Genomic DNA, 25701 nt, shown 5'->3' with positions numbered 1-25701 from the left:
ATACTAGTATATTTACAACTAACTTATAGATATCTAAATGAGTAAAGAATTCCTATTTCAATATTATTTATTCAACATGATTTCTTTTAGGGAGAAAAATTGGTTCCCAATGCTGGTTGTGTCTAATTTTGAAAAGAATGACCTTGTGGATGAACGTCTGATAATATCTATTATGATCTAAACATATATAGAGAGATGATCTAAGTACATATACATGATTATTTTTGTTACATAAAGTCAGAGTAAACATTACCAGCAGATTCATATTTAAAATGCAAAAAATCACTAGATTTATATTGTATTACATTTGGCTTCTATTTGCAAGTTTCAAAGAGCATATATGCATTTTTGCATATATGTATAAATGTATGTGTACATGATCTTGATTTTTGCAAACTAAAGAATCCCTTCCCTAATTAATATATGTTTTAAGTAGGTAAAGAAATACTGTATTATCCAGAAAAGGAATTTGAACACTTGCATCGCTGAATAATTTGGAATTTACTCTCAAATAAAATTTTTATATTTATTACTATTTGGATGCTAAGTGTGTGCTTACGCATGGATGATTAGGTCACTGAAAACTATCTTTTGTTAATTAAATATCTATCTTTGTTAGTAACCTATCAAATTTCTGCCCATCCAATTGATGGTGATTATGTGTGCGCATACATACATGATCTATGTAGATTATGATGTATAAAAATGCTAGGTCTTTAGTAATATAAAAGGAGACTGATCAGTATAATTTATTTAGTAAGCATTCTAAATTAACAATAAAATGTGGTCTAATTGTTTCCATTTTTTATATAAAATAAGTTAAACAATGGCGGCAAATTTACATTCGAAATGCAAAAAAAGGTCACTTCTAAATTTCACACTACAGTTTGTTTCTACTTGCAAGTTTCAAAGAAGTGCATTCTTAAAAGTTAAGTAAACATTCTTTGAGATAAAATTCTCAGAATTAAAAAGCTCAATATATCAAAAGTTTTTGTATTAATAATAAATTGTAACAAATTGTACCAACAGCGATCATCTGTTGTTGTGGGATCTCAGATGATTTTCTGGATTGTGAGATTTCAAAGATAGGTTCCATTTTCAAATTAGGTGACACCCTTCATGTTTATAGTCGTTGTTACCAACACACCCTTTCATTCATTTAACAAAGATTGCACGTCTACTATGAGCAAACACTTACTTTCCCAAGCACTGCAGAAATAACAGCAAACAAACCAGGTCTTGTCCCAGCTCTTGTGGCTTGTGCACTAAGGGTTTGGGGCTGAAGAATCCACAAAGCATATTTTCTATAGCTAAACATCAAAAAGGTAATTTTGGCAAAGAATTAAAATCTCATGAACTAATGTTTCTGCATAGCTCCTTTGAAACAGTTCTTTGGGTTCTAAGCCATAAATAGCTTAGCTTCAAAGGTATCAGTTCTGATTGCAGCTTATTCCTAAGTACAATGATAAAATTCTAAGACACCTCCAGTTCTTGAGTTCAAAACATTTAGTTCAAACAAACTAAAGGTGGTGGTGGTAAGTAGAACATTGATTAATGAATTTTGTAATTGAAACTTCCCTGGTGAATTTCTTTAAATATGTGACAGTACTGACTAAAATATTAAGCTAATAGGCTTGGAAAAGAAACTTTTAAGCCAAAAGACCTATATGCACACTCATATGTCTGTGTGTGTGTGTGTGTGTGTGTGTGTGTGTGTGTGTGTGTGTGTGTCAGGATGGGGGGGTAGGGAAAGAGAGAGAGAGAGAGAGACTTACTGTTTTATTCCTCTTAGTATCTTTGGCTTACAATGTGTAATGGGGCTTTTGAGAATAATTATTTTAAATAAAATAACTTACCGATATAATTTAAATTGTTGGGTTCTTTTTTAAAAAATAGTAGTAAAGAAAAACTTCTGCTAAAGTTACTGGTATAAAATTATTTTTGAAGTCAACTAAGTAATTTCTATTTTTGTTGAGGAATAGAAAGGAATGAAAGTGGGGAAAAAATGGTGATTGCACAATAACAAATTTTATCTGCATTCAAGATGCTCTTTAGAAATAGAAAATAAACTCTGATTCAGACTTGTTTTCACCCGTTTTTCTCTCTGCCTTCGGTTGCAAAACCAAACTCTTACTACTTCTTTTTCAAGATTCAGTTCTTCAGCCATCCGCATGATCTCTTGAGAGGAAGGTTTATTCTGTTCTCCAAAGTGTCTCTCCAGAGCATCTTTAGCAGCAATACTGGGGTAGGGTGGGAGTAAGGGGTGAAATTATGTTTTTAGTTAAGTTTTTGGCAGATCAAAATTAAGTTAGGTTGAACTCCCAAATATTAACATGCAAAGGAAACTTAAGGACTCTGAACACACTTGCAAAGCACTTCAACAAGAACAAATGTACAATTTGTTAAATATTTAGATGTTTGTCTTAATGCAGGGTTAACGTTACCAGAGTCACAGGAAGAAATAAGTAGGGGTACCCAGGTCTTCTATGTTTATCCCACTTTGCGCCACCAGAGGGCACTGCGATCTTGAAAAGGAAATGAACACTTCCATAGGCTTTCCTAAATAGCCCCCTAAAATCATTTAGGTTGTTTACAATAGGTGAAATGTGTAGTGAAAAACGAACCAATCAAAGCAAAACCTATATTTTAGCATTTCCTATGTGGGTCTCATAGAAACTACAAAAATATCAATGAAAAGTCTTTCTGAGTTGAAATGCAAAAGGTTATGTTGAAATTTTAAGAGACTGAAATACTGATTAGCAGTGTTGCTATTTTTAATAACACGGATACCATAGATACCTTATTGCCAAAGCAAGAGCATGTATATAAGGGGACAGTAGAGATGGTCCCTCTTTTAGAAGTGATTGTTTGGTTTCTGTATTTATCCAAAACTCCTGGAGCAGAAGTGTTCTTGAATCAAACAATATAAAATTTTCCATCAAACGTTAAAAATTACTTGCTCTCCATTTCTCACAATTAAGTTGTTAAATTACACTTTTTAAAAACCTATCTTATTTCTTCAGTTGACTTTATTCACTTTACATTTATATGTTATGTTGCATGTCTATTACATTCAAATGCTCATTCAATTTATAAAATAAACATAATTTATAAAATATAAAAAATACCTTATAGTTGTTCTTCGTTTCCTTTTCCTTTCATTTGCTCCTACTTTTTCATTGTACAATGCTATAATGTGGAATAGAGGCATAATTAGGAACACAAAGTAGATTATTTTTTTAACTATTACATTTGGGTTTTAAATTTTCTTTCTAAAACCATGAAATATTAAAATGCCATAAATTTTTGTCTTAAGTTTTTGCAATCTAAGTCATTTTATTAATATATTACAGGCCCTGGAGAAAAATGTTAATGCAGAAATAAATATGAGTTTAGCAAAGAATTTTCTATACATAATATCCTCACCTTACTTTTGTTGGAACACTTGCTGTGAATGCTTTCAGACTTTTTATCCAGCTTTGACAGTACCATGAGTGATGATTTTATCTCATTAAATTGCTTATCTAGCAATTGCTTATTTCACTTACTTTGAAGATTAGTGTGTACAAATGTGCTGTGTACACTAATATTATTTTTATTTATTTACTTTTTAATTTTTTTTTTTTTTTTTGAGACAGAGTCTCACTCTGTTGCCTGGGCTAGAGTGCCGTGGCATCAGGTTAGCTCACAGCAACCTCAAACTCCTGGGCTCAAGCAATCCTCCTGCCTCAGCCTCCCGAGTAGCTGGGACTACAGGCACGCACTGTGCCGCCATGCCTGGCTAATTTTTTCTATATATTTTTAGTTGTCCAGATAATTTCTTTCTATTCTTTTAGTAGAGACAGAGTCTCACTCTTGTTCAGGCTGGTCTCGAACTCCTGAACTCAAACGATCCACCTGCCTCGGCCTCCCAGAGTGCTAGAATTACAGGCATGAGCCACCGCACCTGGCCTGTGTACACTAATATTAGATTATAAAAGTGATTCATGTACAGTTACTTCAGTATAGCACACAGGCAAAAAATCTAAATATATTAAAAAATAAATATTTCACCACTTCACATTGATGCCATAGTATCCAGAAAGCTTTCCTTATATGGTTTATTCTCTCCTCAGTAAATTCTTGCCAAACTTATGTTGGCCTTCCTTTTTTTTTAGTGTGATGTGACAAGATACTGGTTTTTCATCTCAAAAAGAAAAGGGCAAAAAACTCCATCAAACCTCTCACGTTAGCATTAGTCCCACCAATTGAAGCCATTTTTTTTTTAGGTTAACATATAGCACAGCCTTCAGAGATATAGCTTTAGTACCTCCTACTTGCTCAGCTTCCTCCAGCCATTTGGATAATATTGCTTTCAGTTTGCATGCATTTTTAAAGCTGAGCTGCAGATTTTCAAATCGGCAGATAGTTGTTTGACTGAATTCAGAGCCATGCACAGCTGCCAGGGCTTCCCCAACATTTGTTTGGGTGTATCCTGTGAAAAGACAATAAAGATGTTAGCTCCAGCTTTTCAAAAACCATTAATTTTGGTCCATTATGACACAAACCTGTGTATTTTCTTTGTCAGTTATTAAATACTGTTTTTTAATCATATACTTTTGGAAAATTAGAATTATTTAGTAAGGTTCAGTGTAGGATTGTCCAGTACTTCTTCAAGTTAATAAATTATTTTTTTCTGAAAGTCAAAAGAACTCAGATAGGAACGTCTGCCATTCATAATATCTAGCCAGGCTGCACAAGTGTGTCCTGAACACTTTCTGAGACACTTAAACATTCTTGCTCTTTTTATCATTATTATTAAATATCTGATGATACATGCTCAAAAATCTTTAATATATTAATTATAATGCATGAAATATATGGCGATATATCATAAAATTTTTATTTCAACTGGAGGAGTGAAAATTCAACTATATTGTTGAGTATCAAATAAAACTAAGAATTATGCTTAATTTCCCTAAAATCATGTTTATTATGAAACTATGATCACACATTCCATGTATACCTTTGAATACATTTATTGTATTGTTTGGTAATGGTTCTATCTTCAGACAAAGGTCCTTATTGATTTTCCCAAACATTGTTAGAGGACAAGCTGAAATAAACCATCAACATATAATTTGAAACATTCATAGCAATATAAATAGAAAATTGAAAATGAATGTTATAAAGATGCCTACTGTTATGTTTATTACATGCAATAACTACATATTACTTTAGGCCCTAAGGCTATATACCTATATATATATAAACGATTACTTATGAAGGCCATAAATAAATATTATTATAAAATTACCTATGGTTCATTCCCCAAGTGCAGAGGTTTGAACTATCATTTCAATCTACTAAAAAAATACACAACTTCATGTGTATTTTAACCAAAGTTAATTGTTATAGTTATTTTATATTAGAAACAATGAGCAAACTCTACAGTTCACAGAAAAGGAAATACAAATGATTGTCAAATATATGAAAGAATGCTTTTCACTTTCACTCTGCACTCATAATAACATAAATTTAAAATGAAACTACAATGAGATGCTGCTTTGACTTGTCTAATTCCAAAGATCCAAAAGACTAATAGCATAGTATTTCTCAATCACTATATATTTATTCTATGTTCCAGGCACACTGTTTCAGATGCTGGGGATACCATTAGTGAGAAAACAAAAAGAAATTGATAAACAAAAATCTTGTGCCTTCATGGAGTTTATATTTTCAAGGTGGTATAAGAGACACTCACAGTGGTAGTAAAATTTGGTACAACTTCTATAGAGACCAGATTGACAACATTTATAAAAATAACAAATACATATACTCTTTGATCAAGCAATTGTGCTTCTAACATTTTTCCTACACCTATATTAATATTTACATAGAGGTAAAATGACATTTAATGGGGCTAATTACATGGTTTAACATCGTAAGATTAGAAATCACCTAAATTCCACTAGTAGAGAACTGGTTAAATAAATGGTAGTATAGTCATAAGGTGGAATTTAACAGCTCCATAAAAGAAAAAGATCTCTAGAAAAATTAATACTGAAATCTCTCCAAAATACATCTATATGAAGCAATATCTATATTTGCTTATATATGCATAATGTGTCTCTAGAAAGATACAAAAGAAACTAACAACAATTAAAAGGAAGGACAATCAGAAGAGATACATGTCACTTATACTCTTTCATTTTTTTAATCATGAATATATTATCTATTGAAAAGTTCAAATAAAATATAGATGAAAATGGGCACATCAAAACTAACCTTGATGTGGGTAAAATTGAGAAAGGGTGCCATCAGTTTAAAAATCTGTGTATTTTGACTATTAAGAATTTATAAGAAAATAAAGGCTTTTGTAGGATTGCTATAATTTGACTAACTTAAGTCCACAGTAGAGATGTAGACTGAGAGCTGTCTTAGACTTTTGAGTCAGATTATAAGAGATTTAACAGTAATAGAGTAAGGATTTGCAGACCAAGTTATTTGCCCCATTGCTCTTAATAAGCACATACCTAACTTAATTCTTCTCACTTTAAATTCATTGGCAAACTTTTCAAGTTCTCGGATTTCGGGAGAATCCATATCTATTGGCTCTTCAACCAATTTACTTTTCCGCCTGAGTTCCTGCTTGAAATCAGCAGCTGTGGGGTCCTCTGCCAGGAGAGGCTGGTGTATGGGAGGAAATCCATGACTCAAGGTGTGGTCAGGAAATTTGTAAAGACAAGGGGTTAAACTACCTGTGAGAGAAACAAAAAAAGAAAGGAAAGGACCATTTGTAATTATTCCTTATTTCTGTACAAGAAACAGTTTTGCCTGCGAGAGCCCATTATTCTCCTATAGACATTCTTAATACTTAAAAGTTACCTTACATTCAGTCTTCCAAAGGAGGAGTCAAAGCAGCTTAGTAAAACTGGGGTTAATTTGTCTTCCACCTACTCCAGAGCAGCAAAAGCAAAGACAGTGTTAAAGGAAAGAAATAGGGGATTGGGAATAATTAAAACAAAAATAAGCAAATTCTCTTAGAACTGTAAGTTTCCATTAATTTTCTCTTAAAAGACACCTATTCCTGGGAATCTGAGGTTCGACTCTAACCAGAATCTACACGTTGATCTCCGTATCCTTAAATCATCGAACAAATAATCTGTGATGTTTGCTATAACCAGGGCACTAAATGCTTTGGGCAAAATGCTGTGCTGGGAAGTTTTTTTGTGATTGGGAAATTCATTTTACAGTATTAAAAAGCCCCACTGTTTTATTGGTAAATGCTTGATTTTAATAGAAAATAATCGCGTCTTTTTTAATTTAACAAAGGTAGGTAAGAAGAGAATTATGACAATGTACAATACATTAAATTGGTTAAATAGATTTGAAGAGTGAATAGAAATTAACAAAAGGTAACTTTAAAATTTCTATTAAAAAGTTAGCCACATGTATTCTTGAAAAATATACCGTATCATGGAATCACTTCTTGATTACTATTTAACGAGAAGCAAAAGTAAGTGGTAAGAAAAGATGCAATTCTGGATATGACAGGTAATCACCCATAAAGGATGAAGCATTGACTCTACTGTGTGATTTAAATGATACATCACAAAACCTGTAAAATATTATGAAATTAAAAAGAAAGTTACTTCCAGATTTTATTCTTTATTAGGAAAGAAGAATCTCTCTCAGTTGAGAAACATAGGTAAGGGGATGACATTTAAACCAAAGTCCAGAACACTTTGTTTCTTGTTTTCTTCATTGATATACTATAATTTTTATTGGTAAAGATTTTACTTCAATTTATATTAAATGACAGGTACAGTCGGCTGTCTGTATCCATGGGCTCCACATTCATGGATTCAACCAATGATGGCTCAAAAATATTTTTTAAATTAAAAAAAGAATAAAAATAATGCAAATTGAAAACTACCAAGCATTTACATTTTACTAGGTATTATAAGTAATCTAGAGATGATTTAAAATTTTCAGGAAGATGCACACGGGTTATATACAAATACTATAAAATTTTATATATAAGGCATTTGAGCATCTGTGGATTTTGGTATCCTTGGGGATCCTGGAATCAATACTCCGTGGATATCGAGGGATGACTGTATAACCAAGACATTTTAATATAAAGATATTGAGTAATTGATCATTTTCTTATAAGTATAAATGAATATTTCAGAATAAATTAGTATGGAACACATGCAATCATCACTCTTGGAAATGTGCTGAAAAAATACATTGAGTTCATGCTACCTATAATTTCTCCATAAATATATTAACAAATCAAAGACATGAGTAATAATTATTTTTGCCAGAATATATAAATCTTGCATTAATATTTCAATATATAATGAGCAAAGAATAGTGTAACTCAGAAAATTGTTGACTTGTATTATTTATATAAGAATATGTAATTATAAAGTGTACCACATCTAATAGAATATATTACTTTTCTGAAGCAAAGTAAACATACAAGTAAGCGATCAAACGAAGTGGCATAACATAAATTTATCTGCTTCACAAATGTGGAAAAGATTTGAAAGAAACCATTTTTTGCCTTGAAAAATCCATGATATTTTTACACCCCCAAATTATCCAGGTTTACTTTTTAAAAAGTCAGCTATCTGCTTTATGCTTTAGTGTGTAGTATGGAGAAAATTTTATAAAGCGATTGTATCAACTTTTAATTGTATAGCTTTTCTTTGAAAATGTTCACTGTTTCTGGGGTTCATTTTTAGCTTCCTATTAGTTTTGGATTTCTGCTAGTTAAACTAAAAGAAAAGACTTTTTAATTATATAAAAAGAAAACCGACGACATTTATTTTAGCATCTATTAATACTTAACATTTATCTCAAGACCTGTCTGTTGATTATGCTTTCAGAGTTGATTCTTACAAATATTAAAAAATTCATTTCTTTCTTCATTCCCATATATCAGACATTACTTAATAGATTTATTAATAATAATGGGATAACCTGAAAACAGTAAAAACAAAAGAAAAAAGGCTACTGTTTGATTTTGTACATTTAATGTATTTAAGACACTAGATAATTCATTTAACCTATGTCAAATTGTTTATTTAACATAAAAAATTTGTTGCATATTTTTACATAGTATTCCATAAGTCTGAATTTGTTAACAACCTTGAGCATTATTTTTAATTTTTCTAGCCAATCATAACCATGCACAACTACTATAAAAATCTATGCAACACTTTGTCCTGTATTCATTTCACATTTGCCATCTTACTTGTCCTTAAATAAACAAATGAGTTAGAAAAGATATATATATATTTCCCACCAATTTACAATTTAAAAAATTTAAGTAGAAAGAAATTAAATAACTTCCTGTAGTGCCACGATGAACTAACGATGCAGTTGAAACTAGAAATAAAGTCCAATAGGCGTCGTGATAAACCACATCAAAATAATTACCTACTTTATTTTCCAGGCAGTCTATACTCAGATAAATGACTTTTCTTTAAAGGTTTTTCCTACAGTTAAACATATTGGGCTACACTGAATATTAGGTTGGTGCAAAAGTAATTGCAGTTTTGGACCGTGAATTTTAAATCATTATAACTAGGCTCAAACACATCTTTATTAATCAAAATAGGAACCATTATAATCAACACATTTTTGGCCAATGAGAAATAAGATTGTTTATTCCTGTAGCATAAAAATCCATGCTTTGGGATTTGAGAAACTCTTGGAAAGCATTTTCTGCGTCCTGCTGGTTGTGGAAGCATTTTTCCTATAAAAAGGTGTCCAGATGCTTGAAGTGGTAGCTGGTTGGTGAGAGGTCAGGTGAATATGGTGGATGAGGCAAAACTTTGTAGCCGGATTCGTTCAACTTTTGAAGCACTGATTGTGCAACGTGTTGTCGGGCGTTGTCATGGAGAAGAATTGGGCCCTTTCTGTTGAACAATGCTGGCTGCAGGAGTTGCAGTTTTCAGTGGATCTCATCGATTTGTGGAGCATACTTCTCAGATATAATGGTTTCACGGGATTCAGAAAGCTGTAGTGGATCAGACCGGCAGCAGATCACCAAACAGGTCTGACCATGACCTTTTTTTGGTGCAAGTTTGGCTTTTGGAAGTGCTTTGGAGCTTCTTCTTGGTCCAACCACTGAGCTAGTCATCGCAAGTTGTATAAAATCCACTTTTCTTAACATGTCACACTCCAATCTAGAAATGGTTCATTGTTGTTGTGTACAATAAGAGTAGATGACACTTCAAAACTATAATTTTTTTGATTTTCAGTCAGTTCATTAGGCACCCACTTATTGAGCTTTTTCACCTTTCCAATTTGCTTCAAATGCTGAACCACCATATAATGGTCAACCTTGAGTTCTTCTGCAACTTCTCATGTAGTAAGTTGTAAGAGGATCAGCTTTGATGATTGCTCTCAGTTGGTTGTTGTCAACTTCCTATGGCCAGCCACTGCGTTCCTCATCTTCCAGGGTCTCCTCTCCTGTGCAAAACTTCTTGAACCACCACTGCACTGTATGTTCATCAGCAGTTCCTGGGCCAAATGCATAGTTGATGTTGTGAGTTATCTCCACTGCTTACCACCCATTTTGAACTCGAATAAGAAAATCGATCAAATTTGCTTTTTTTCTAACATCATTTCCATAGTATAAAATAAATATAAAATAAATAGCAAGTAATGTCATTAGCAAAAAAATGTATAAAGCGAGAAATGCACATTCACATGATGTATAACCACATTTATTTACAAATGTATTCCAATATCAAATGGCAAATTTCCACAATCCTAAAACAGTTACTTTTCCACCAACCTAATAAATATTTATAATGTATGAAATACACTGAAAATTTTCAGACAAAAATACTATAATTATTTTTTAAAATATTAGGATTGTACCATCCCTGTTTCCAGAAAATTGAGAATGTATTTTATATGTCATAAATACCATGGGAAAGTGGACACCAGGAAAACACATTTGATCAGGGTCTATGAAAGTACACAGAAAATACTGTGGTCCAAGCTTTGACATCCAGAGCAAGAATAAAAACATGATGTGTGATACATTTTTATTTTTCATTATATGAAAGTATCCAAAATTATTTGCACGGTCACAATTTTCCTGGAACTAACCCCAAGAAATTCATCATAGCAGTTACAAGCACAGCCAAACAAACTGCTGTGTTTGGGGGAGTGTTGGGAGTGATTGGTATGAGATACACGGAAAGATATTTTTCAAAGTTTTTTTAAAGCCTAGATTCCTGAAAAAGAAAAAAAAAATAGGAAGAAGATAAAAGATGTGAGTCACACATGCAGCAGAGGTCTCACATGCATTTTCTCAAACATGCGTAAAGCAAAATTGTCTTGAGGCCTAGACGCACACACTTAAATAGCTGGGAAGTGCTTGCACACTCTCTACAATCCCAAGTTTATTTTTACTTTGCAGATTAATCCACCAGAGCCCTTCTGAATTGCTGTGTGTATTTCTGTGTGGCAAGGAGGGAGAAAAGAAGTAAATCCTTTAAAGGAGGCAATGAGGGGCAGGGATAGGGCTTGCCTTGTAAGGCGCTGACTCAATGTACCATGGCATGCGGCAATTGCTCTTTGCAGCATGTGGCTGGCTGACAGCATCTCAGGTTACGGGAAGCATAGGAACAAAGCAAATATACCACACTTCTGTACTTGTAACATGCACAGGAACATGTATATAAATATTTTTTCCCACTTTTTCCACATGCACAACAATTCGAAGCAAATCATAAATTGCAATTGTGATCTTTTCACTTTTGTGCCTTGGTAAATCCTATTTATGTAGAAAAGGGGTCCACTGACTGCTTTTGTAAATTAAGTTTAATTGGAACAAAGCCATGCCTATTTGTTTACATATAGCCTATGACTGCTTTTCGGCTACAGTATCAGAATTGAGTAGTTGCAACAGAGACTAACAAGTTTAAGATATTTACCGTCTGGTTCTTTACAGGAAAACATTGCCAATCCTTAGTCTAGAAGGAAAATACATCATGTTACTGCTACTGAAAGACCTTTCATGAATCAGGAAAAAGATCTTCAGAATTACTCCTTCCCTCAGAGTTGTTACAACCAGAGGAATTTAGGACCACATTAAAAAAAAAAAAAAAAAAAAAAGCAAAAATGACGGAAGGAAGGAAGGAAGGAAGGAAGGAAGGAAGGAAGGAAGGAAAGAAGGAAGGAAGGGAAGGAGTGAGGAGGGGGCAAAGAAAGAACCAAAGAAATATAGAAAGAAAACATTTAAAAGAATGAAAAGATGAGCTCCAAAGTAGACTATTTCTGCATATCAACTGTCAAACTGATTTCTGTTGCCTTCTGTATTAGCCCAGGTGAAGAAGGCATTTTTCAGGCATGAGGATCTTTTATTATCTACTTCTCATCAAAAGAATGGATGCTGGCCAGGCGCGGTGGCTCACGCCTGTAATCCTAGCACTCTGGGAGGCCGAAGTGGGTGGATAGCTCGAGGTCAGGAGTTCGAGACCAGCCTGAGCAAGAGCAAGACCCCGTCTCTACTAAAAATAGAAAGAAATTATCTGGCCAACTAAAAATATACATAGAAAAAAAATTAGCCGGGCATGGTGGCGCATGCCTGTAGTCCCAGCTACTCGGGAGGCTGAGGCAGGAGGATCGCTTAAGCCCAGGAGTTTGAGGTTGCTGTGAGCTAGGCTGACACCATGGCACTCACTCTAGCTCGGGCAACAAAGTGACACTCTGTCTCAAAAAAAAAAAAAAGAATGGATGCTAATCATCTTGGTTAATTCCCAATCATCAGATTTTTAATTTTTGATTTCTTCTTTTTATTTTATTTTATTTCAATAGATTTAGGGGGTACAGTTGTCTCTTTGTTACATGGATGATTTGTATAGTGGTGAAGTCAGGGCTTTTAGTGTCCTCGTCACGTGACTAGTGTACGCTGTACATGATAGGTAATTTTTTATCCTTCACTCTGCTCTAACCCTCCCCTTGTCTGAGTCTCCAATGTGCATTATACCACTCTGTGTGACTTGTATACCCATCATTTAGCTCCCGCTTGTACGTATGTGTGATACTTGCTTTTCCGTTCCTGAGATACTTCACTTAGGATATGACCTCCAATTTCATCCTAGTTTCTGCAAAAGGCAGTATTTTTTCTTCTTTTTGATCGCTAAGTAGTATTGCATGGTGTATCTATTATATATATATGTGTGTGTGTCTGTATATATATACACACCATGTTTTCTTTATCTACTCATCAGCTGATGGTGCTTTCCTCTTAAAATTAATTTTTAAAACAAGGACTCTCACACCACTTCTTGGTTTGACCATTATATCATATAACCAGGCCAGGTTTAACATTCATTGCATGAGGTTGATTTGCTCAGTTTCCACGGGACAGTGGAAAGAGTGAACAGCCCAGTGAGACTGTTTCCTAAATTTCACTCTGCTTTTCACACTGGAGAACAGAAACAGTCTCAGACACCCAGGAATCAGCATTTTTAGGACTTTTTCTTGATATTTTGTTTTGTTTTGTGTTTATCTAGATGAAATTTTGAATAGCATTTGTGATTCTGTTTCCTGTTATTTGTACTATAGTCTGTTGAATTATCTAAATTCTCAGGAGTGAAGGAACAGAAGAGGAATTTAGCTTTAAGTGTATCTAAAGAGAAGACTGAAAAAGAAGGTAGCTTGAATTGGTACAAATCTGCCACAACTCAACCCTGACAGAGTTTAGTATCCACCACAATTTAGATATGAAGAGATTGAAACTCAGGTGTTAAGTGACTTGAGTAAGGTTAGTAATTAGTTAATGGTGTAGCTAATTCATTGCTACCAATTAATCCCTCTCTTTAGTTTGCCTGCATCTGCACTATTAAGTCCAGTGCATTCAGCTGACAATTAAAGTCCTCCCTACCAACCTGACAAAATATTAGCTATATTCCCTTCGTGTGGGTTAATTTAATAAAATGCTCTAACTACGTGTGTAAGCATCAGAGTATGGGTAATGAAATAACCATATTAAAATGGTAATTTCACATCATTTAGAAATAGCGTTCTTTCTGTATTTTCACTTTTATCTAGGGTATGTGTCACTGAACATGTCTGTGTTGTTAAGGAGATGCTCCTTGGATTGTGTGAAAGTGGCTGATTTGATAAATGCTTGGAGACTTCTCAGAAAATTCAAATGACATAACCAGGTTTTTAATGTGTATTTCATACTTTTTTTCTATTATTTTCTAATTCCTGTATTTTGTAACTTAATTTGTGCAGCTTCTCTATGGATAAAGGCAGGGGAGTTTAGATTCTGTAAGATTTAATCTCCCATGAAACAAATGCTAATACTGACTATATGTCAAAATATACACGTTCTGACAAATTATACAGCATATCACAATTTAATAATATTCCTCTCAAAAAATATTCAAATATAATCTTTATGCTCGCCATCTCGAGTTTTTCTTTCAGTAACAAAATATATTTAAGACTAACATGATATCTCCAAATCCTGATATAACCCTTTTGCTCTTGGTGTCACTAAGCCAGGTTTTGAGTCATTTTAAAAGGCTTTTCCTGAGGCCTTTCCTTTTTAACTATAATGATGAAGGGGTTCATAAAAGAGGGTTTTCTGAGTTCCTGCTTGAGGAAATGTATATCAGCAAATCCTGAGCTGCCCATTGACCGACATTGTAAACATGGCCCTGTTGGCTCCAGTTCTAAGCAGGAAGGGTGTTAGAATTCTGGGGCCGGCTGAGAACTCATGAGGCCAACAGCAGGTCCTCTTTGATTTGGTGGGGACGGAGGTGGTAGTAAAACCATCTTACGGTATTTGAGCAAGAGTTTATTGGCCACTGGCCTGTGACTGGTTTTTATCTTTGTGCCAACCTCTGTCAATTGACGGAGACTACCTCTGTGCTGGATTAAGAGAAAAAACTAAAAGTGTTTCTTGGTTCCTGGGAATCACTTCAAATAAACTGTAAGGCTTTTCCTCCAGGAAACAGCAGCATGTGTTGGGCATTTCCTGTCCACATAATCAAAATGTTGTAAAGGCCACAGCAAGCATTCCACCTGCACCTCCAGCATCTAAGTGCATATATTTTACTATTTTATAATGAAACAAGTTCATGGTCCAGGAGGGCTGTTCTCATTAACTGTGAATATTGATTAAATACATGGATCATAAATAATCAATTTCCAGAGAGGAAGAAAAAATATAGCTTTCCTTATTTCTTCATTATTAAAAAAAGACATCAGAATTTAAAGGTAATCATTAAAAAACATCAGTTTTCATTTTTACCATAATTGTGAGGTTATCAGTTTATTCAGAATACTCTTCATAGAATGTAAGAGAAGTTAACATTTTTCTGGAATATTGTTTTATTTTAAAGTTTTAATGCTTTCTTTGGTCTTAAACTGAGAAATTTTGAGAAATTAAATAATTAAAAAGTTAAATTCTTTGCTCCAATTTATTTGGAAATTATAAGCATACATCCATGGGTTGTTTTTTTTTCATTGCTTATCTGGATAATAACAAAACACAAGTCAGAAAAGATTTCTCTAACATGTGACTCTTATATCCATAATTTCTCTCAGTATCACACATACACACACACAGATTCTCTCACACAGTGTTAATTTGTTATCACTAAGAGTTCTTGTCCTGCTGCAGTAATAAATATAAAAGATCAAATAATTTCTTTAAAAACAAACCAGCAAATAAAAAAACCTGTGCACAACAAAACTATGCACTATTTAAAATCATTTAAGTTTTTTATCTGGTCATGTCCTGAAATTAAGAGATGAATTTTGTGATGAGTGGATCTCATCAGCCAGATTTTCCCATTCCTCAAAAACTATGCTTCAATTCCTTCATGTAAGAATCATGAACATAAGTAGTTACACTTGATACAGGGATGCTTTACTTATCCAGAGTAGAAAAGTACGTAGCTTCAATTACTTCAATCCCAGTTAAGACTCAGAAACAATTCAGAAAGAGCTTCTAAATCCTGAAACAGCTATCTCTAAAGCCCCTATCAATCGCTCTCTGCCTTCAATCAGTGTCTTATTTATCTTTATAAGCCAACTGTCCAGAAGAAATACTGGGATGAGCAGGATGTTCTATAAATCTATACTGTCCATATGATAGACACTAACCACATGTGGTTATTCAGCACTTGAAGTGTAGCTAGTGCAACTGAGTTTTAAATTTTATTTTATTTTAGTTATTTACATTTAAACTTGAATAGCTACATGAGGCCAGTAGCTACTACATTATTAGTGTAGGCAAGGCCGCCAATAGCACCAAAAAGTGACAACCAGCAGTTTGACAGCAGCTAATTCAAATGAAAATCATACAAAGCAAAAACAAGAATTAAGAAGCACAGCAGTTCAGGATTGCTTAAAACAGGGCAATTATCTATTACCCCTACGTGTCTGAGGGTGTCACAGATCAGGGAATATATAAATAAGTGGTGGTTTTAAACAATAATTTCCAAAGTTAAGAGATCAGAATTTTATGCCACACTCTGGTCATAATTCTCTCAGGCCCGGAAAATCCATCTAAGTGTCCCCAAATTCAATATCATGTATAAAGACAATTTTTCTTACCTGCCATCACGCCATAGGTTGATGGCTGGTTTCCATAATGACACGAAGGAACAGAATAATGAAGTCCCGTTGCTGCGTTTCCCAACGTTTTCACCAAGGAATGTGTGGGCAAACATTTAGGAGTTTGAATCAAAGACAGAATAGGCAAGACTGGTAAGAAAATGTATGAGGATTCAAGACACATTCATTTCATCTCAAAAATACACATTTATGCAATTATTAAAGTTATATGCTTATTATTTTATTCTCATTTGGGGAAAGTTCTCTGATGAGTAGGTTAAAACTAGGGGTCAAATTTGTCTCAAGTAATGAGATCATAAAGCATCAAAGTGGACTATATCCTTCATTAATTATCCTGCGTTCTGTGCTGCCACCAGGAGGGGCCCCATGAAGACATGACTGACCAGTCTGGAGCTTGGCTTTTGAGGAGCTGCAGAATTCTTGTAGGTTCTATCCAATACAGACATTACAACAAACTGACTAGAGGAATAGTCTCTTACAATTCTAACAGTCTGTACTTTTATTTTCCTAACAAATTTCTTTCATCAAAGAGGAGATGGCAGAGCAACTAGCCTCCTATTAGTTACAATCATAAACATTCTACTACATTGAAGAGTGTTGTGACAATGTATGATCTATTTATGCTGATGTTGAAATCACAAAGTTGCATGTTTTCAGCATGCACACAATTGATTCAGCTGTTCTAATGATAAAGCTGGTCAAAAAATAAGTTCCGTTGATTGTTGGGTGACTTGACATCCATAAAGCCTTATATAAACATCATTGTTCAAAACTGATTATATGAGTCATAGAATCAATCTGTTTTTTGAAAGTAAATTTGAATTACTAAACTTTTATCGAGTTTTAAACACAAATCACCAAGATGATTAGGAGCATGAACAGTAAAACTACTTGTCAATGATTAGCAGCATGACAATAAAACTATTTGTCAATGTTTCCTCATATATTTTATTTTCTCATTTTGCCTTCATGTCTTGAATATATTGGTGGATTTTCATAAATATAATATAATTACACTTTCTGGAATAAAGTACAGAATTAGGATCATTTGACAATATTGATATTATAATCTAGTGACTAAGAACATACTGTCTCTTCATAAAGTAAAATGGATTTCTTAAAAATATAGAACAATCTTTAATTTTTAAATATCTGCACAAATTTTCACTTTATAACTAACAAGTAGAAAGAACTGAAGTTATTTTGCAACATAATAATTACATGTAAAAATCTTACTATACATTCCAAAATTAAACAAGTATTCTCATTAAAATCAGTATTTCTAATTTCTTAGACAATTTGATATATATGATTATAATTTCATGGAAAAATTGTAAATCAATGCTGTTATCATTTAAAATATTTTAGGTCATTTTCACTGATTATGAATTTTTTTTTCTTCCAAGGTTTAAATAATTTTTGTTTTTCTGATTTTAGGAAGTTGCCTACAAAGAGGCTAGTTTACTAAATATGTTAGTTATTTTTAAATAAATAAATAGTATTTTGAACCTAAAACTAGATCATGTTGCTAGCTCATTACCTCAATTCTAAATTTTATTCTCATGCTGGCCAAATTCTCTTCAAACCTCCTACTCTCCAGTGTATAGAAATATCTATTATTCAAAATGTATGATTAGCTTTGTGGTAATTGTTTAGATTTATTTATAATGTCTATTTTTGAGAAAAACAATTTATTATATTTTCCAAACAATACATTTGAGAATACTTCCATTATTACCTTTTAAATTAAATTATGGAAATCTTTGGTGGATGAAAAAATATCTCTACATTAAATGATTTTACCAAAGTCCAAATATCTGATCTCTAGATTTTTTGAAATTCGGCAGAAGCTTTATGCCAAACTTGCATAAATGTTCGGAAACTACCTAATTATAATAAAAATAAAGCTTAAATCATTTAAATGGAAATATTAATGTATTAACTCAAATTTTGATTTCTAAATGTATAAAATTTTATTTCATTTCTAAATGTGAGGCAGATTGCATTCAAAACTGATGGAGAGTGAGCAGTATTTTGCTATTTAATAGAAGAAATTTACTGAATTCAAGGCTTTGTCCATTTATAAATCAGTTTGAAAACACTTTATTTGTTATTTCCTAAAGAATGAACACATTGGCAAAACATGAGTACTTAGTTCACTGTGTTGAGGCGATATTTTTGAATTTTCAAGGTTGATTTCTATTTTAAAAAGTTATGTGAGGCAAATGTTAAAACTTGGTTAGAAGCAAAGTCGTTTCAGACTCAATCTTAAGAAAATTTAACTCAGTTCATGGGCTTTAAATGTTATATTACTTCTAGCTTTGATTCCTGAGTTTTATATTATGCTAAAAATGTAAGTTTATTAAAACTAATTTAATTATTTTATTCTTTGAAAACTATTATTGGTATTGGGAATTACTCTGTTGTGTTTAATATAAGGTTTATAATTGTTTTTAGACAGTAGCAAATGTAACCCAAAAACCAAATAAATCTTTAAGATAAAGAATTAGCACCTTTTAAATATTAAATTATTTTATCATATTTATTTCCTTTTGCTCCTTATTCCATAAACATTTCCATTAAAATGACTTTCAGATTACAAATACCCAAGCTGTTTTATTATGTAGAAAGTGAATCTTTTTTATTATAATAAAACAATCATTTAAATTATTGCTCTTACTAATACTTATTTTGAAATTCCTAGGCATTTTGGCTTCTTTAATGTTCTTAATATTTAACTTAAAACAAATTAACTTAAAATGGAAAAATAAAAGTAGCAAAGAGATTAACAAGATTCAAAGCATCCATTCCGAAAGCTTTAGGCCCAGCCATATGTAAACTGTCATAGGAGTCAGTACCTGTAGACATCACATTGGTGGCATGGTTGGAGACTGGTAGACACTCGGCGGCACTGTGATGCATTATCAGAGGCAGAGTTGCAGAAGCGTCAGAATTCAGAGGTATAAAAGTATCAGCTGAAGTAAAAGATTGGCAACTCATTCCCACAAGAGAGTAGAAAAATAAAGAGAACACTGCTCCCCAAATCAGAGTTTTATTATATTACTGTCTCAAAGGGCCAATTTAGTTCTTAGTACCTGCATATATACATCAGAAAGGCTCTGAGGCACCAGGAGGGCGCGTGCTAGCATTTATACCGCAAGGAAATCCCTTTATACATGTTAATAGTCTTTTCCCAGGAGTATTGCTTTATCAATCTGAACTGTCTTCCTTTCTTACCCAAACATAATCCATGCCCAAGAAGGAAGCTGGTTCTGGGGTATAGATTGAGGCAAAGAGGGAAATCTGAAACTTTATTTAACAACTTCAGTAGTTCAGACCTTTTAGAGAAGAATCAAGAACTTTGAAAAAGTGTCCCTCAAAGAAATAATGCTACAATGAATTGAAAAACAGTAGGTGTTTTTTTGCTACTAACACAATTGCAATTTTATAAATGGGAGAGGTTTTTCTTTTTTTTGTGATAACTTCTCATTAAATCTGCAAAATAACTTGAAACAAGAGAAATGCATATTAAAAAGTTTTAAGAAACTGAATATTTAAGTGTATACTGAGAGAAGCATGTAAGACAATATGAGAATGAATATGTTGTCAATTACTGATTCATACTCAACAATGCACAGTTTTGAGAAACTAAAACAACCAATTTAATTTTTACTATATTATAAATGGAAAATGGAAAAATATTGAACAAAATATAGTAATGTGTAAAGAAGATGAACATGAATGATTGTATTTTTCCCTTGATTTTAATTTACTCACAAAGAACCAAAATTTAGTAAGCTCTTATTAGATGTTGACAATATTCCAGGCATTTTTGTAGTTATGTCATGCAAATTTCACAACACCTCTGTGAGTTATGAACCATTTCATCCTCACTAAGCTGGACTGTGCTAGAGGGTGAGATCTTGGCCATTTTGCCACAGAGCCTGAAGTAAACATGGTAGCACTGAATGCAAAATTCTCACACAGAACATACCAACATTATATGAGAATGAAAAATAATATATTACAAATAATTCAAAGATAAATACTAGCATCAAGATTTTACAACTATCATGATTTATATAATGAGTGAACTCAATACTATTTATAGAAGGTATACTAGGGTAATACAGCAAACAGAAGTAGCTAAACAGGCATAGACATTACTGATAAATGAGGGCCATGCCACATTAGACTCAAATTTTGTATTATGGAATGTTTCAAGATAACTGGAAATTGGTTGCTTGGCACTAAGTTTAATGTTAATATTGACAGGAATACATTTTAAAAAAACTGGAACACTTTGTTAGTAACCAGCTGATATTTTATAGGAAAGTATGTGAAAAGCTGCCCAAATCACTAGATAGTAAATGAAAAATATTTATTCTAAAAATGACATATTTTTCCATTCTGATGTCTATATCTTTGAAGCTCTATTAGTCTTCTCTAATGAGAGAAGGTTTTAGTTAATCAAAAGCATTTATTTTACTCTTGCAGAATTCTGGTAATTTTCAGACTTCACATATACAAAGAAGTGGTTTTTCAGTATGTTTATAAAGAGACTTTGTTAAAGAAATTAATTAAAAATAAGTTTATTGAGTGTCATGTATTTAAAAAATTAAGCTAAATGATATTTACAGAGAACAGAATCTGAAAATCACCCTTAATGGTTTTACTATTGTTATATAGTCATTGGAATATATTGGGAAAGTATATCAACCAAATGATAGATTATGAAGGAGTACCCTAAAACCTGCCTAGCAAACAATACAAAACTTTGCCAGTAATTTATCATGATATATAAAATTATAAAATTGCAATCTTGTACAGAATTTCTTTAATAATGGCTTTAAAAAATCAAATATTTGTTCTGTGAAATGCAAACCAGAATGTTACAGTTGAAATGGGGTAAAGCCAGGAAACAGATGTTTCAATTATATAGTCTACTATAATATATCTGTAGGATTGTTTAGAATGTACCTCTTTAGGATAGATTCTTAGATGTGGAATCACTGAGTTTAAGTCTTACAAGTCTTACAAACTTTTTATCATCTCAAAATCATTACCGATTTGCTTTTCAAATAATTTGTTCTATTACAATTTTGCTTTCAAATATCAGAAACAAGTTGAGCCAAAAAGAATTGTTTATTATCAGAAGACATGGAAGTTTCTTGGAACTCACAGAAAAGAAGGAAGTCAGGCCAGAGGGAAAGACTTAACAGGAAATGGGAAGCCCTTTGGCACACCCATTTGATTCTTTTATCTGTTTTGTTCTATGTCTCTCACTTTTTTTACCCTCTAGAAGAGCTTAGGCCAATTCTCCCTCCATGGTCACCTCACACATCTCCAGATCATATCCTAAACTTTCAAACAGGCAGAGACTATCTTGTAGCTTCTCAGTCTACATTTATGAGAAAAACGTTCTTATTGGCCATGGCTACTGGTATGTCCCAGAGGCACAAACTCGGTTCCTGGAAGCCCATGCTTGTGAATGGGTGGGTTTGCCCTATGCATTCGAGCATTTGTAGGCAATGAGGGATAGACTATTGTCTGGGAAGACTTCAGTAAAATGTGACTATTATACCGTCTTATGTTACATTAGCACTAATAGTGTGAAATTGACAGTTGTCTTGTATTCTTGTGAGTAATAAAGTCTAAATACTAAGGCTTTGTTAATCTGCTGAACAATGGCATTTTATTATTTTAATCTGCATTTTGACTACTAATATGCCATCTTTTCATATTTACATTACTATAGCTTTTTGTATTTATCACTTTGTTAATTAACTGATTCTATTTTGTCCTTTTATTTAAATGCCATTCAGACAGTTTTATTGTCCATTTGGGTGTTTTGGAAGTATATTAAGAATGTTAATTTTCATTGTTTTTATCATCTTATGCTTAAAATTTTCCTAATTTCTTATTTGTTTTATAAATTTATACTGGGCTTTGACATACATAATGTTACATGTAAGAGCTAAACATGTTGATCTTGTTTGTGTGCATTTCTTAATGATTTTAAAATTTAAAGTCCTCCCATATCTAAAGGTTTATTTATTTTTTACTTTTATTTTGGAGCCTTAAAAGAAGTTCCTCTTGACATTTTAAGCTGTCATATTAACTATGTTTCTAGAACTTATTTATAATTGCTTAGACAATAATGAAAATTGTAGCTTAATTTGAAAGCTATCAGATAAATAAGAAATAAATCTACTTTAAATTAAAGTAATAAAAGAGAATACACAGAAGAGAAGTCTTGGTCAGGCATATTTGTTAGCCTGATTCATTACTTGTAACTCCTGTTCAATTAAGCAAAGTGTTTTTTAAAAAATACTCTGAGGTTTGAAAGAATGATCACATTTTGAGAAAAATACATAAGCCCAGAAAAAAATCCTATTGAGAAATAGTACTCACATCTATTTATCTCTAGGTTATAGAGTTTAAAACTTGTTTTTCTTTTTCATATTTATGTTTTCTAATTTTTCTGCATTTTTTTGCATGGGTTCAGAAGCAGTATAGTATGTTCAGCATGAAGATAGATCCTGGAGCTAAACTATCTGGGTGAAAACCCAAACTTTACACCTTAATAGCTATGTAATAATGGGCAAGTAATTTCACCTTTCAGTGTCTCAAGTTATTTTATCTGTAAAATGGAGACTAATATTACAGTCACTTAGAAAAATGCCTGGCAGGTAATAAGCTTTCAGTAAATGTTAGCAATTAGTCATATGCAAAGCTATATAATAATAATTTTTATGCTTATTTAGTCTATGTGCTGTATATACATTATCTCATTTGATCCTGACATTAACCTGGTTAGGTAGGCACTATTGTACAGACTGGGAAACTGAGGCACAAGACAGCTTAAATTCTTACCAAAGGTCATGCAGTAAGTGGTGAAACTAGTAAAGGAATCCAAACTATTTAAAGCCTGAGCAAGCTACACAATGCTGTCTTCTATTATATAGGGAAAATCTATATTGATATAGAGATTTATCTAACTTTAGCTCTATATCCCTATGTATCTCTATATTTTGTTTGTCACCTAGCATCAGAGAGAAAACATGGAAAGAAGGCTGATTCTCTAAAAGATATGGTATTCTCATAGCTTTTCAGTGTCTGCATCTCTATATAAGCCTGTATTAGTACCCAGCTATATTACATGAATGATATGGGCATTTATTTCTTGTGGACAATGGACTGAAGCTGCTGAATAATTTAACCCCATTCAATAATGTGTTCAGTTGATGCAAATAATTCTTTTTTCCACCAACTTGCAATTCAAATTACTTTGAACTGATTACACGCTGTGGGAAAAAATACATATATATGTATATATAATGCGAAGAAGAGGGAATTAAGCTTGGGAACTCCCATTAGGATAACAAAGTGAATATGAACCTAAATTAATTTATTCAGTTAGCTTAAGTGGCAATAAAATGTAGTATTCTCACAACTCATAACTTTTGAAAAGATGATGAATTTTACTCAAAGCAGTTTTTTAAGGAAAAGATTATACAGCCATATGGCTTGAAAGGGGACTCTGTCACATTGGAAAAAGACATTATTTAAAGCACATATCAGTCATGCATGCCATGTTTGGCTCTTTATTGATTGTGAAAGTAGCAATAAATGTATGTATTATGCAGTTCATTCCTGCTTTAATTCTTTCCTATCCAGAAATCAAGGTTCTTTATTGCCCTAGGAAGAGATAACGTCAACAGCTTGCAAACTTGCTGAAGATGAATGCTCTCTTAATGCTGTCTAAAGGGTAAGCCTGTAACTTATGGAAAATAAACGTCAAGGTGAGACATTGACTTAGAAATGATGCTTGCCCATAAGCGCTATATCCCTGTTGTACTATAGCTCATGGGTAGATTTATCATTTGTCTCACTCACTTAAATAGATCCAGTCTTGTCCAAACAGTGTACTGCAGTGCCTGAGTTAATTTAGTTGGAAAACCTCTTTGCTCTGAGTTTCCTTACATCTCATTAATAGATAATGCATAGAGGTATATTTTATAGTGTATAAATCTTTCACAAGAGATATGTTTGCTATTGCACTTGAATAAGAAGCAAAATTCCCATTCCTTAAACTCATGATGTAAAAGCAAGAAAAAATGATTAGCTTCTTGGTAGTCTTACCGGGTAACACAAGGATATCATATGGTGTAACAAGAAATGAATGCAGAACACAGCAAATTAATTGATATTGTGCAGAGTGAGTCTGCCACCTTTATTCATTTAGGCATCTCTAGAGATGAAAGAAGCAGAATGCTTCCTTAGTTACTGCAGTGAGATTATTTAATTATAATCATCTGGCTATGGCTTAGTTCAAGACACAAGATAATCTCATGTAGGGATTGCAGAAGGGAGAAAAGCTAAACAGCGGTGCAAAGTGGGAGGAAGAAAGGTGTTTTGTTTCCTCTGATGGAGATCAAAGGATACATCTGATTATTTGTGATTGCCCTAGTGTTTTGTTTTGTTTTGTTTTTGAAGGGGCCTGGACTATTTTAACTAAAATAATTCAGCCACCTATCAGTATTGTTGAGGTTAAAGGGACATTCAGTCATTTCTGTATAATCCACAACACTTGGCAAGAAAAATATAAAAGTGAAGGCAAGTGAGACTTATCCCAGACCACAATGAACCAGAAGGCCTGCAGAAGACAGATTCTGCTTGAAGACTATTTTAAAATAAATTGTCTATACCATTTCTGCTTATCCTTGATTTTTTTTTAATTACCATGTTTAGAAGTATAATTTATGCTATTTTCTTCTTTCTTATCTATCATGCAGGAATGTCATGGGCAGATGAATTATTTATAAATTCCTGTTCATTCTGCTGAAAAACAGAAGTTCTAATAATTTAAACTTTCATAAATCTATATTATTCTGAATCACTAAGGAAAAGACATATAACTAAATTTTATCAATTTATGATTCAAACAGGAAAAAAATGGTTTGATGGATGTGAAAGCAATAAATGGGAGCATAACTACATGAATGGAAAAGTCCCAGTGACTGAGGGACATTATAGAAGAATAGCTGAGGGCTGATCCTGGCATTAGGCATAGGCGTGCAGTAC

At 32.8% G+C, this 25701-nt stretch overlaps 1 protein-coding gene across 2 annotated transcripts; it reads right to left on the bottom strand.

Annotated features, from left to right (window-relative positions):
• Window positions 1-1748: 1748 nt before the first annotated feature.
• POU1F1 (POU class 1 homeobox 1) lies at window positions 1749-19735 on the bottom strand. 2 transcript variants are annotated; one of them, XM_045557692.1, is made up of 6 exons: window positions 19473-19735; window positions 16594-16743; window positions 6516-6740; window positions 4310-4474; window positions 3129-3189; window positions 1749-2240 (listed from the first exon to the last, which is right to left on the bottom strand). In XM_045557692.1, exons 1-6 carry the CDS (start codon window positions 19612-19614, stop codon window positions 2030-2032), a joined length of 954 nt encoding a protein of 317 aa, XP_045413648.1. In that variant the 5' UTR covers window positions 19615-19735; the 3' UTR covers window positions 1749-2029. The 2 variants fall into 2 exon arrangements, with proteins under 2 accessions (XP_045413648.1, XP_045413655.1); XM_045557699.1 differs by having other exon boundaries at window positions 16594-16665.
• Between the last annotated feature and the right edge of the window lie 5966 nt (window positions 19736-25701).

The sequence above is a fragment of the Lemur catta genome, chromosome 1 (genome assembly GCF_020740605.2).
Source record: "Lemur catta isolate mLemCat1 chromosome 1, mLemCat1.pri, whole genome shotgun sequence".
Taxonomy (NCBI): Eukaryota; Metazoa; Chordata; class Mammalia; order Primates; family Lemuridae; genus Lemur; species Lemur catta.
This window is presented reverse-complemented; position numbering and strand designations above follow the sequence as displayed.

Excerpts from the sequence above, each read along its gene's own strand:
- POU1F1 (XM_045557692.1), bottom strand. The coding sequence starts at position 19,614 with ATGAGTTGCCAATCTTTTACTTCAGCTGATACTTTTATACCTCTGAAT. Across the intron at positions 16,744-19,472 it reads CACCAATGTGATGTCTACAG|TCTTGCCTATTCTGTCTTTG; the intron begins GTACTGACTCCT and ends TTTTCTTACCAG. Across the intron at positions 3,190-4,309 it reads GGAAGCTGAGCAAGTAGGAG|CATTGTACAATGAAAAAGTA; the intron begins GTACTAAAGCTA and ends TCCACATTATAG.